This window comes from Myotis yumanensis, unplaced genomic scaffold (genome assembly GCF_028538775.1).
Source record: "Myotis yumanensis isolate MYYU_CA2020_CCGP unplaced genomic scaffold, mMyoYum1.0.hap1 SCAF_1, whole genome shotgun sequence".
In the NCBI taxonomy this organism is placed as follows: Eukaryota; Metazoa; Chordata; class Mammalia; order Chiroptera; family Vespertilionidae; genus Myotis; species Myotis yumanensis.
In genome coordinates this window covers 226912657-226926827 of record NW_027223752.1, presented here as the reverse complement: position 1 = coordinate 226926827, position 14171 = coordinate 226912657, and the positions used below count along the sequence as shown (strand labels likewise).

Sequence of the window (14171 nt, the reverse complement as noted above, 5' to 3'; positions counted from 1 at the left end):
GACTTCCTAACAGCAGCAAAAATAAATCCCCTCCAATTAAGTAGTCTAATAAGCTATTTAGGATTTTACCACTTAACATTCTTTCCTTCCCATTTAATTTCGGTTTTCACTTGGATGTCATCTTGTTGAAAATCCATCACAGAAAACTACGTGGAAAAAAAAAAAGATAATGCTGCTAAGTGCCCCTGATGTTCCCAAACGAGCAGAAGCACAATATTTTTTCTAAATCACCCCAGGGTTTTTTCTCATAATTCAGCTTCTTCCTACTAGAAGTTAATATATGAAAATGGTCAATATGCAAATTCAAATATCACACTAGCTCCTTGCCTTCTGTAAGTGCTATATGCATAAATTTGAAACAATACATTATTTTAAGATCCTTGATTATAATAATGCCTTGGTGTGCATATGTGCATGCATAATTATGCTCATTTAATTTAATCATGAAAATATTATAGTATCATTTGGTTTTCTCCTCTAAAAGTTCCCTGACTCTTTTCAGTTAATTAATTCCACTTTGCCCCTTCTAGAAATCAGCTGATGTTCAGTAATGGTTTTTGAGCTAAAAGGAGCATGGTGAAATTCCTATGTATTAAGAACAAAAGAGGGGTATATGGGAAGGTGGTGACCTCTTGTCCTACATCCTCATCATGGAAACTGGTAGGCTTTTCAGAACCTTGTACTAGAAACACCTGTACTTTATGGTCATTTCTTCCTGCAAGTTTGCAGGGCCCCTGAGAATGTCCCCAGGGGCAGTCACCTGGTTACAACAGAAGCCCTGGAACCCAGCTCATGTGACCCACACATTCCACATGCTCGAGTGGACTGGAGCTTCGGGGACCTTGCAGAATTACTGGAATCACATGGAATATATTTAGGTGAGCAAGAAGGTGGAGGACATTTAACGTAACTAAGCACTAGAAGAACAAATAATGCCACAGGAAGAATATAACGGGCTATTTTGAAAGAAAGGATAGAAACACCACTCAAAGGTCACTGCATATTATTCTTCCCCCACCAAGAAAATCCTACTGTGTTTCTCGCAGAAAAACGATGTTCCTTTTCTTGAACATGTTAACAGAGACCAACGAAAAGAAATAGACTGCTTTTTGCCCATCAATAGAATCTATATAGCATCTTTCCCCCCCAGGGATTAATTCAGCTTTTGATTAAATCTTTCTGAGATTTAAATCACAATGTTACAAACCTCCAAGGAACTCCTCTATGAGTTGTGACCTTCTTTATTACTCTCTGCTGTTTAATAAAGTACGAAGATTGATTTATAATGGTGTATAATGTGTTTGAAAACAAGAAATAGCAACGAGAATTGCAAAATATAAGATTAATATGAAGTTAAAGATTGCAAAAAGTATGCTTCAGTTAAAATATTCTACAATTAATACTGAGTTATGTGTAGCTACTTACACTAGTGTCAAATGAGTATAATAATGTTGTTAGGGCTGTAAATTATACCCAATGATTAGCTAAATAATGCTACAATGAAGGGAAAACTGGCTACCCTGCAAAAGAGTTTTTGAACCAATATCATGTTGTATGCTTTATACAGACTTAGTTTGGAGGACTTTTGAAATGAAACAAAGTTCTTTAAAAGAAACTATTCATATCCAATGCTCATTTACTTTAGCCAGCTTAATTTTGGTTTTAATAAGTAGTTTGCTATTAGGATCAAGGAGGGAAGTGATTTAAAGTTTGAGGAACATCAAATAAATCCTTTACAACTCATCAGGATGTCCCGGCACTGGACCAGCATCTACATCTGCTGCTTCTTAAAAATCCCTCTTTAGCCTCAAAAGGTTTTAAAGGCTAAAAAGTTAACTCTTTAGAAAGAAAGACTTGCATTATTCTGATGCCCTTGATTGTTTCAGCCAGAAGATTAAAAATATTTCATAAAATTTAAAGGTCAGTGGAGATAAGCCTATATCTGAGGCTTGTCCACTTCATCTCAGAGTGCTGAGTCCCATGGTTTTAGGTGAGTGTATTATTTGGGGAAGACAATGGCAAGTTTTTATTTTGTACTTTGATAAAATAAGTGGCAAATCTGAAACTAGTATCAGGTAGAAGTAGGACATTGGGGGATATTCCTTGTGTTCCTCAGCAGATATCCATGTACAATGGATAGTTCTACCACATTTCTAATAAAAAATCATGTTTTTTCTCTAGGAGATGGGGAGGGGGGCAGGGACTGGGGTATGTCTAGCCACTCCTTCCCAATGCAATATTTCTGTTGGGTCTCTCAGTACAAGTTGGTGGGAGTGGGGCCAGCCAGCCATGGGGAATCTGGAGATGAGGCGCCAGAGGGCTAACAGAGCATTCTCTGTCATCTCTACCATTAGGACCATCAATCACCTCCATGGCACAGTGGATATCTTAACAGAAGCTGTGTGGGCAGCTAACAGCTTGTCCCATATTTAACCCTATGACTTACATATGACCTGGGGGGAGGGGGAGCTGCCTCTCATGATAAGTCTTCAAAAAATATTCATTCCTTCCACATTAGAACTGCTTCCTAAGTTGAATGTTGAGCAGGTTACTCACTAGAGGTGATTGGCTTGTACTTAAAAATACACACTTTCTGGGGGTAAGTAGAAAAACAGATCTCATCTGTGGAATCAAGTCCCACATCATTTCTCATTCAAGGAGTCACCTCTTCTGCCTTTGCCATTTGCAAGGAGACAAGGTAAAATACAGAACGTACACATTACCTTAGAGCGGAAATCCATCCATGAATACGGAAAAGAAGGGAGAAAGGAGGGCGATGCAGAAGGGAAAGAGATTAATAAGGAAGGAGCACTGTGGCCTCAACTGAGGAACATGCCACAAGTGTGGTGCCCATAAATAAGAAAAGCAGAAGTATATTTGAAACATTCGTTTCCCTTTATTAGCTCAGTGAGGCTGATGTGTACTGCACATTTAAAAAAAATCACAGGAATTTTCATACAATGAATAAAACCACAACAATACATGTAGAATTGGCAGGTGGGGAAGAAAAAATAAAGCCCGCAAGGGCTCAACTAATCGCTCACTTTCCCTCTTCAGCATAGTTCAACCAACAGTATTACACTTTCACCTACAAATCTTAAAGTAGCTCCATCAAATCAGCAGTTCACATTATTGAAAATGTCTGTCACATAGGTACAAATTTAGAATCATCACATTATATTACATGGCTAATCTAGGTCATCTATAGATCAGGTCTTAGACTACAATGATTGAAGTTCTCATTACAGCCATCAGAAAAGGACACATAATCATTACCTACTGTAAGCTCACATCTAAAGGCATGAAAAGGTTTCCTTTTTTTCAAGTGACCAACCATCATACCCTAATAGTGCAAAGTTCCCTCTCTGCTGCTTTGCATGTTGACAGCCCAGTCGTTGCTCTCTCAGAGTCGTTTAGCAAAAATTGATTCTGTTGCACTGGAAGAGTTATTCTGCTACATCTCTTAAAAAAAAAATCACCCACATTTCTAAAGCACCAGTTCAGTCGCCAAAATTGTAGTTGTGGTACTTACCACAGCGTGAAGGCAATGGCCTGCGGTCATCTAGAAACCCAGAGATCTATGCTGAAATTTGCCTCCAGTGGTGATGGGGTGCATGTGTTCATTTGAAAGATCCTCTCCCCCCAAAAAAATTAAAAATAAAAATAAAAGGAATACAGTTTACATTTTGATGGGCTACCCACAGTGTCTGCATAAGATACAAAAGCTCTATTCGGATGGTTTAGTGATTCTCTCTTTGCACTAATTTTAGATGCAATTTGAAGTCCATGGGAAAAAAAGAAAAAAACTATGATCTTTATGTGAACAATATTTGTCAGGCCAGAGAGGGAATAAATTAATTCTCAACATGAAATCTGTAATGCTGTCTTTTGATAAGAAAAGAAACCAAGTATTCTTACTCATGTTAACAATCCAGGGTAAGGAGTAGAATGTATTTAAAACTGGATCACAAAAATTTAAAGGCAAAATAGAGAACGCATCTGGTCCTTGAACATATAATATGATTTACTAAATATTGATTTCTTAAAAATAATTTATTGCTCTTAATAGTCTTTTTTATTATTATTATTCTACAACAGAAGATACTCAGAATTCAGAAAGAAAGACTGTAAACTTCAGTTTGGCGTTCACACAGAGTTTAAAATACTTGCATTTAACCTACAGAACAACAAGAATTAGGCGGATTAAAGATGTGTTACTGTTGTAACGCAGAACCTGTGAACGAGTTTATTTCATAGTATTTTTATTGCTTTCTAGCTACTTAGAAATAAGAAGCCAAAAAATCAAGCAAGCATCTGACAGGACAGACAGTGGATTCACTCAGAACACAATATGCTGGTGATAAATGAATGCAGCCATCAAAATTAGCTGCATTGGCCTGGGGGTGAAATCCATTTTATAAGATCGTGTTGGGTGAGAGAAAGGAAAAGAACGATTAAGAAGTAGGCGTTATCATGTCTTCCAGAAAAGTCATGTCAGCCAAACCTTGATCGAATCTCAATTTAGAAACGTGAATACACACTCCAAACTGTACTGACTTCCATTCCAGGGCTCCACACTCAGATGAAATCCTGATGCTCAAAATGGAGGTTTTTCGGAAGTTTTTTTTTATTAAATTTAGCAGAAGCAATGTCATCAAGAACAACATCATGGTCACATCAGAGGCCATGCTAGTGCAAGCAGAAACACTGCTTCTGCAAAAGCTGAGTTTCCCAAACGAAACACTGAAACTCCACCCTGACAACTGCCATGCATCCTAGGTAGAAAATTTCCACTGGCTTGAGGATTTTCATCATCTCATAATTTATAATAAATAGGCTATCTGCAACCGATAAATATGTCTCTTTAGTAAACAAAGGAATGAGATATCAGTATTTATACAGGATGCATAACTGTAAAAAATACAGATAAATACCATCATCATACTCTGCCAAGGGAAAGAGATACTGGCTTCAGAGATGGTCTTCAGACACACATTGATTATTGTAAAAATCATACTGCAATTATTACCTCAGCATTTTGTATCAAATTAAAATCACAAGAATTAAAATGAAACAGCATTTTAAAAAGATTTTTTGACCTCTAGTTTCAAAACTACTGTTGATAGAGAAAATAAAAACATTTCTTAATGGTTACCCATTGAGACTTTACATAAAATCATGATATCGTCTAGAAAAATTTTAGATGAGAAAATTTTCATTCCCCTAACAAATCCAGTGTATAAAACTTCAAAGAAAAACAAGCAACAAGAAAATGTGGAAAAATATCGCAGAAGTGGTTAATACCTTTAAGGGGCTAGGATATTTCTTGACAAGATGCTTAGATCAAAGCTCACCTAAGAAGGGATGGATACGCGCGAAGCATCATTTTGTTGCTGCACTCAACGGACACACACACTGTCTTTTTTGTTTTTGTTTTGTACAATCAAATATATATAAGCAGTAAGTTCAGCTTCTAAATAGGTTAGTGTACAATAGTTGTTTCACCTCATAATTACATTTGAATATTCTTGATTAAGAAAAATTCAGCAGTTTTGAAAAGAAGGCTGCATTTACAGTGCATAGCTGTAACAAAAAAAGAACATTGTTGTATAGTATGTACACAAAATAAAAATACTCCATTTAACATCTGTAAATACTTAACTACATTGGAGAGTGTAGCAATTACACTATCTGAACACATCGCAGAGAGTTCTACCCAACTCTCATTCTGTAATGTAACACCGCGCCCGCTCCTCAGAAAGAACCATTGGCCAAGCTGCATGATTGGCCATGGACAAGGCTTTTGAAATTTTCAGTGGAAGATCAACATTTTTGGACATTTACATGGGTGTCAGGATAAAGGACGAATGACAGAAACTTCAAAATGTTAGGAAAGTTTAGCATTCCAGTGCCCACAGTATCCTCTCCCACCCAGATTCCATGGCCAAAGGAAAAAAAAAGAAAAAGGAAAGAGAGAGAGAGAGAGAGAGAGAGAGAGAGAGAGAGAGAGAGAGAGAGAAGATATTAGTTCTACGGAACCTGTTGTTTCTTCGGGATTGTCATATAATCATGTTATGAGAGAACACTTGCTTCAAGTTGATTTTGTACTTTCTTAAAAAACAAGAGTACGGAGGCTGATGCCCAGACATCAGCGGCTGTCATTTTAGGGTGGCTTGTGGTTGGTTGGTTGGTTGGTTGGTTTTCTTTCCTTTTGAATTTATTCATTTTTTTCCTTTTGAATAGAATATGAACATTTTGAAGTTCTAGGTTTTACGTGTGTCTTCTTGGAACTGCTGCCATTTGAAATGGTTTGCCCTGGTACACTCTGATCAGGAGCCCCCAGTCCCCACCTGTGCATACACACTTCCCCCAAACCAGGCACACACACACACACACACACACACACACACACACCATCACCGAGAGACTCCAGGGAAAGCGAAGCTGACACCCATGAATAAACATGTGCTTACTGGATATCCATTCTGTCTCTTGCTTCTTCAGCAGCTGTGTTCATGTAAACCATTGTTGTTGTTGTTCTTGTTGTATTGTTGTTGTTTTGTTTTGTTTTTGTACAGAGTGTAAAGTAGGAGAAATTCCTAAGTATGACTTGCAACAGTCTGTTAGGGGAGGACGCACTGTCCCGTGAGGTATTCACCGTCCCTCTGTCATCCTCAGGCAGGGAACATGTTACCTGCGCAAGCTTCTCTGAGCTTCTTTCAGTAAACTATCGAAATCCAGAGAGTCATACTTGCTCTTGGTGGAAGCAGGGTCAAAGTCATCTGAGTTTGAATCTGAAAGAAATCCAAGCCAGGTCAGATGCACCCTTTCCTGATGGCCATCAACTCAATCATCCCATTCAAGAAGACCTTATGTAAGAGCAGCTTATCTAATCAATATACTTTAAAAATATGCCAAAATTTATATATATATATATATATATATATATATATATATATATATAGTAAGGTGTGAGCACTCAAAATACTCATCTATTGATGCATTTTAGATTTAAACTCTCCTGGAAAGTATTCAAAGTAGACTTTAATGGCAACTATTTAATAGCAACTTATCCAACAATCTTCTTTGAAAATAAGCCCCCGCTCCCCCCATGGCATGTTAAACAACTCACCTAAGGTTCCTCAACAACTTAGGTGGAGAGACAAGAGTAGAAGCTGGAACTAATTTTCCTATTCAATGAGACTAATTTCATTGAGCAAAAATCCAGTTGAGTTATAGGGAGAGAATCAGAAGTTCACCCACTCCCCATCCTGTTGCTCTCTCTTACGGTAAGAGAAACATAGGACCTGGTCACCTACTACATGCCTTTGGGTACCTCAGAAATCACTAGTGGCACAAAATCTCCCAAGTTAGAAGGTTTAGGGAAATGTTTCATGTCTAGAGAGCATAGATTCAGTCTCTTTACTAATTAATAGGAGATGGAAAATATGCAGGTGAAAATAAAGCCATGGTTTCTCTTGAATCCTTGAACTAGCCACATCAGCTTTTGTGCCAAGTCCCACATGCTACTTCAAAGAGCCCTTAACAAAATCAATGTGTTTCAGCAATGTTGAATGTAAAGTAAAAAACTGTTAACTATTTCTGATTTTCTCTATTGACATCTCAAAAAAAAGAAGTCAGATATTTTTGCCAGTCTTGCAAATGAGAAAGAATATCTTGGAAATATAATGGAAAACCACTTGCGAATACTTTCATTCTCTTTGAAAGCACTGATTTTGAAGGGAAAACAATCCTTTCTGGAAAACATTTAACAATCCTACTAAAATATGAACATTTCCATGTTTTACCCAGACCAAGTCCTGAAAATGAAATGCTCAACATGACAGAGGAGTATAAGACTCGATAATGTGGAGGCATGATCGCTGACCTCACAAGATGTTGTGCTGAAAGGGTTGGAATCCCTCAAACCCTGCAGCCCCAGACTGATGTTTTAGCCCTCGCTATAATCCACTCTAACCATCCTAGCTTTCGAAAACAAAAATTCCTGCACTTCTTTTTCTCTTTCATTCTCACCACTCCTTGTCTTTACTGAATTTGTGTCAAGCAATTTTTTTTTCAGGTAAGAAAAAGCAAAACAACAACATTTAGAGTCAGACCCAGACATAAAAGCAAGAACAGAAATGGCCAGTCTTTCCTCACGAACATCTTATATGGTTAATTCTTAAATGATAATGGCTCCCCCCCTTCTCTTCTTAACCAAATGACTAGTTTGCTTGTATTACCAAAACCTCACCAGCAGCTGATGTCCAAATCAAAATCTTGTTTGTAAAAACCAAAGGCAAGAACGCCTGGCTCATTGCTAGAGATTCGCCTGGAATCAGAGTTCCACTTGCATTGCAGATGAAGGTGAGAGAGTCTGCTGATGACTGCGTGTGTGTGACATTGAGGTCAGCATAGGCCCATCAGGAACACACATATGTATCTTTTCTTGGAGGAAAATTAAAATGTCTTAACTTTGGATTATTCTGCATGAAACCCGGAATTTCAGTGTTTCCATATTTTTATTAGCAAATACTAAAAATATTTTGAAACAGCGGTTCTCAAGACTTCACTGTGAAATACGCAGGCTGGAATTTACATATATACCCACATATATAAGCATACTACCTCACACGGTAGGCACCCCAAAGTCTTTTTTGTTGCATGAAGACAGAATATGGTTACATGTACTTCCTGAGGCAATGCCATCTATCCCCACCTCTTTTTCTACACTAAAGGAAGGATGCTGCAACACAAGTCAAATATAATACAAAGTTTGATAGAAATAACCCCAAAACCACTCTAATTATTTTTAAATAAATTGTTACAAATAATGACAGTGTATAAGTAGAAACAAATCACATTACAACTGTATTCCTGGCACCCAGAAAACTGTTGGCACAAAATAGGTACTAAATTTAATATTTGTTAAATTTTACTAAAGTTATGGGTGAAAATATTTGTGTTTGGATCTGGGAATGATTTATCAATAAATGAAAAGGGTTTATGAAAAGTTATGTATATATGCAAAATACATAAAAATTTGTGATGGATATTTTATTTCCTTCATTTTTTTTCTTATGTGTTTAAGTTCTACACCATAACTAATTTTTGATCAAAATTATTATATTTTTTTGTATTGGCCCAATCTTCTCTTCTGGTCAGATAGTTGTAATTTAATTTTTATCCTTCCTCTTTAAGATTTTTCATTGAGGTCTTTCAGAAAGATCCATATTTTTTATAAGACAGTAAATAGAAAGACACACAGATTACAGTCATAGAAACCAGAATTAAATCCTGGCTTCGCCATAGTAACCTTGATTGTCTCTTTAAATTCTGAATCTCATTTATAAAACTGGTTCATAAATCGTAACTGGAATCATCATGTTTTGCACTAATATTATTGTAGTGGCCTCAAGAGTATTGAAATAGGGTGGGCAAGCTAACTTAATTTGGGGGAGCAAAAATAAAACACAGAACAAAATTGGTTAAATCTATCTAAAATACTCGGTCACTTTACTCTTGGTAAAATGTGTCTGCCTCACATCATTTTTACTTTACATCTGACACACACGACAACTCACAATCCCTCTAATGGTCCAGTATATACTTCTGCTCATCACATTCAGTAGCCGTGACCTCACACATTTAACGTGAACTCTTCAGGGGACAAAGACCAGGCACATATGAATGTTATTCAGTTCCAAAGCTAGACGCTGGTGCTGATTCTTCCATTTTAAAATAACTTGAAACTTCCAACTTCTCATTACCATCACTTTAAATGATAAACATAGCTACACTTTATTGAGCAACTGCTTTATGCCAGACACTGTTAACAGCTTCACAAACATTAATTTAATCTCCACAGCAGCAATATAAGGTGTGTTACCCATGAAGAACCAGAAGCCGAGGGAGTTTAATTGTTTGCTTAAGGTCAGAAGTTAAGTCAGGTTTCAAACCCAGCTTTGCAGGATTCCAAAACTCTGCAGGTTCTTTGACTACACCATGGCTCTGCTCACTCAGATAGACTTGCTTCATGCAATTGCTGGGCTTGAGGGAATTGGAAAAACCCATGCTACTACCGTGCACATCAAACACACTTTTCAGAAAATACAGAGCTAGCTTAGCAACGGCAACGTTTCATTGCTGCTGGCGAGGCGGTGAGATAACGAGAGGGGAAGCATTCTTCTTAGAAATATTTCAGGAAGGCTCTAGTTCAATTTGGAAATACCATTCAATCCTCCCTCTCCCAGTGATGAATCGTGATCTAAAGACCCCTCTAGGTAGCTTATTTTGAACTCTAGATGTTTTGAGAGACTAGAAACACCCTGGCCTTCATCACTGAAGGAAATAAGTCAAATCAACTCAAGACTTCAATCTGTCTTGACTGTTTTTATCAGCCAACATTTGAACAAATGACTTGCCACCGTTTATATTTTCATCCCTAAGCCTCTATCTCTCTAACAGTCAGCTACCTCTCCCCTGCTTCATACTATCTATTTAGCTTTTGAAGTGAATTATAGCATACTCCCCCTGAACAATGCACACTACCTATATCAATTACTCTGGGAAGACATCGCTTTGGTGGAAGGGAAAAAAATTCCCAGTATTTGGTATTCATTTCTTTCTTTATACCAAGCCAAAGCAAGTGCAGATAGAAACATAATAAGGCTTAGGAATAGATGTATATGTTAATTTTATGATTAGTAGCATAATTGATTTAAAATAAGTATTTCATATGCACAAGACATTTGCCACTTTCCTACCATCATCAAAGAACCTAAAGTCTTACAATACACATATTAGATAAAAATAATCACATGCAAAAGAACAAAATTAAAATTTGAAAGGAAATTAAGATGTCAATTGTAACATTATTTATAATATTAAAAATTGAATAAATGTTTAACTATAATGGAATACTGAAATATAATGGCATTATTCACTGAACAGAATACTGTGTTGCCACCATTAAAAAGTGTTGATAAATTATTTTTAATCCTGTGAGTACAGTGGAAAATGAACTTATATAATATTAATTGAGATAAGTAGAATTTAAAAGTATATATATATATATATATATATATATATATAACATGACCTTAACTATAAGAAATTAGACATACTGAGACAATACTGGAATGTACAACACACACTAAGTCACAGTGGTTATCTCTAGGTGATAGGCTGATAGCTGATTTTCCTATTTTTCTTAACTTAATATTTTCTAAATTTTATCCCTTGACTCTGTACAACTTTTAGAACAAGAAAAAAAATCAATACTTATGGGTGCTTCAGTTTCCTTATCTGTAAAATGGGAATGACAATGATAATATCTATCTTCCATGACTGTTCTGGTAATTAAATGAGAAAACGCTTGCAAAGCCCCTGACATAGTGCCTAACATATAGAAGTTCTCAAAAATAACATTTTTCTCTTTTTACTTTTAAAGAGACTATAGTGTGATCTAGCATATAAAATTTTATTTTCTTCTCTCAAGGTGTACTTTGTTGAAAATATTAACATTTCTAAGTCTTTATGATAATAAAAGAGAACAAGACTCTTGCACATTCTGTTCCATAAAACAATGATGGCAATGCTACAGGTTTGGAAAAATGGGTTCAGGGATGGGAACAGAAAACAATGACAGATTATATACATAGACAAAGACACATACAACATAGACACATGCTGACGCACACTATAGCCACATATACACACAACACATACACACACAAAACACAACATACCACCTCTACACACAAACAATGCAGAATTTCAGCATCTGGGAAGACAGTACAACAAATTTACTTCTGCCCCTGGTTGCCCAAACCTACACTCCTTGTTTCTGAAACTGTCTTGTGCATTAAAAAATAAATAATAATATAAAATTTCTATTCAAATATCCCCTCTAGTAAAATAATGGTTCAACCCACTGTGCCTTCGATTTACATTTACTCCCATTTTGAGCTCTACGTTATGGATTCCTCATTCCATGTACAATAAAATCCATACCTAGGTCTGCATAGTTAGACTTGAAAAATTGCTTGCGTCCACAAAAGTACAGCTCGAAGTCAGTTTCATTTGACCTGCGCAAAGTGTATCCATTTTCAAGAGCAGCAAAAGCATCACAGGTGTAACGGTAGGTAATGAAACCATAGCTGTCTCTGCAATGGACAAAGAGGAGAAGTTCAAAGCTAGTGAGGCAGCATTAGCATATATGACTATAACACTTTCTACTTTGGGAGACTCCGCTGGTGCCCACGTCTGAACCACTGCGCCCATTTATCAGTGTGATTGTCCTGTCAAGCTGCTAAATACTTATTTCTGGGACAGGAAATCTCAACTAGAAAGATTAATAAATAGGGATGAAAGAAAATAAATAAGGTTCTGAACTCAACATGTCATCTGTCAAAGCATCCCCATCCTAGTCATCTTAGGGCCATAATTTTTTACATATGTCAGCTTCTAAACAAGAAATAATCTTGAAGATTCTCACCCATCATCCCGCAGATTTACTGTGCACTCCTCAATTTCACCAAAAACTTCAAAACGGTCCCTCAGTTCTGTCCGTGTTGTGTCAGGTCTGATTTTGCCAACATAAATCACACGGCGTTCTTCCTGGGTGTGGGGGAGGAAAGAGAGACTTGCTAGTTCTGGAGACAGGAAAGAAGTTGGACCTCTAGAAATATTCATAAAGCAACAGTCATGCAGAAGAAGAACCCAAAGAGCATGCCAGTTAAAGCAAAACATACACTAAACTGAATGAAAGGCTATGCTGGAACCAAGTTTTAATTTCCGTTTTGTCAATATCATTCTCTTCCTTTACATACTCTCTTTTTGGAACCCCATTCTCATCTACTTTTCCTACTCATCTCTGTTCTTCAGTCACATGAATTTTTATTTGTTAGAAAAGAAATATGTGTAATGTGATCATTTTATCACTGAATAACTGAACAATACCTGTTAAATATTTTAACTCCTGTGACTCAATTATTAATCCTCAAAATTGCTAAGATACTGACCTGGCTCACATAACTGTATAATTTCTCATTAACTCAGAATTCTAATATGGCGATGTGCAATTTTCCCCTGTTTTCTTGAAAAATAACTGACACAAATCACTATTTTATTGAAGAATAACTGACACAAATTTTGACATACTTCAAAAGAGTGATTTCTGAAACTCTAATATACATAAATATTACCAGAGGTGCTTATTAAAAATGTAAACTATTGGGATTTATCCCAGCTATACTAAAAGTATTTGGAAGATAGGGTTCAATGATCTTCATTTTTAACAAGCATGTCCAACTGACTCTGACACAGGTGGTCCAGAGACAATAATCTGAAAAATACAGTCTTAAAATGTAGACTATTTTAAGCCTTGAGTCTCCAAAGAATAAAAGTTATAAAAGAGGCTATCAATTTCACTTTGCCAATGAATCTTATTTTAGAACCAGACTAGAAGGGTGTGGCCTAATTTTCTCCAGTAGAGTAAATATCATCATAATCTGAAAGTCATCAGCAATTTATAACCTTCACAAAATGAGAGGAATATTTCATAGCCAGTGGACATATTTCTCAAAAACAAACAAACAAACAAACAAGACAGGAATGCATTTCTTAATGTAAGAAGCAATCTTATAAATCTTGCTCTAAAATGACAGGCCAAAGGCCACAATGTTCCTTAAAACTGAGAGAGGCAAGAAAGTAAGGAGTTAATATAAAAAATGTGCTTACCAACTAGGCTACATGTCTATCAAGGACAAACAAGAATGGAATGAACTTCAGGTTGCTGAGATTTAAGTTAGATGGAAGCAAAGACAGGGAAGCACAGGATCAAGGTACAGATTTTGCTTGCCTAAGAGTTTTCTCTGAATGTACTGAGATATCCTGTCTTGGATGATGTGAAAAGTAATTTAGGCCCAAGACAAAGAGATGTCCCATGTTATTTACTGAATTTCTTTCTTTTTCATGTGCCCAATATTTAGTGAAGGACCTGCCAAAGACTGAGCACTCAATAAGTGCTTATGAAATATAACTGAATACCTCAGACCCTGTAATAGATATCATCTGAGGTGATCTAATCACTCATGTTTCATCTTCTTTTATCTCATGCAACCCTCCCATTTCTGTTTTCATCAGGAAGTTCCTCTGAGCTTCATACT

The 14171-nt window shown here is 36.5% G+C and overlaps 1 protein-coding gene across 2 annotated transcripts in view; it reads right to left on the bottom strand.

Moving 5' to 3' along the window:
* Positions 1-2876: 2876 nt before the first annotated feature.
* Positions 2877-14171, bottom strand: part of PPARGC1A (PPARG coactivator 1 alpha) — a 98389-nt gene continuing 87094 nt past the window's right edge. For both annotated transcript variants that reach the window (XM_070398619.1, XM_070398628.1), the window contains 3 exons: positions 12500-12621; positions 12016-12167; positions 2877-6794 (listed from right to left, as the gene is read on the bottom strand). In XM_070398619.1, the coding sequence (XP_070254720.1) occupies positions 6691-6794; positions 12016-12167; positions 12500-12621 (378 nt within the window). In that variant the 3' untranslated portion in view covers positions 2877-6690. The remainder of the gene's footprint in view (positions 6795-12015; positions 12168-12499; positions 12622-14171) is intronic.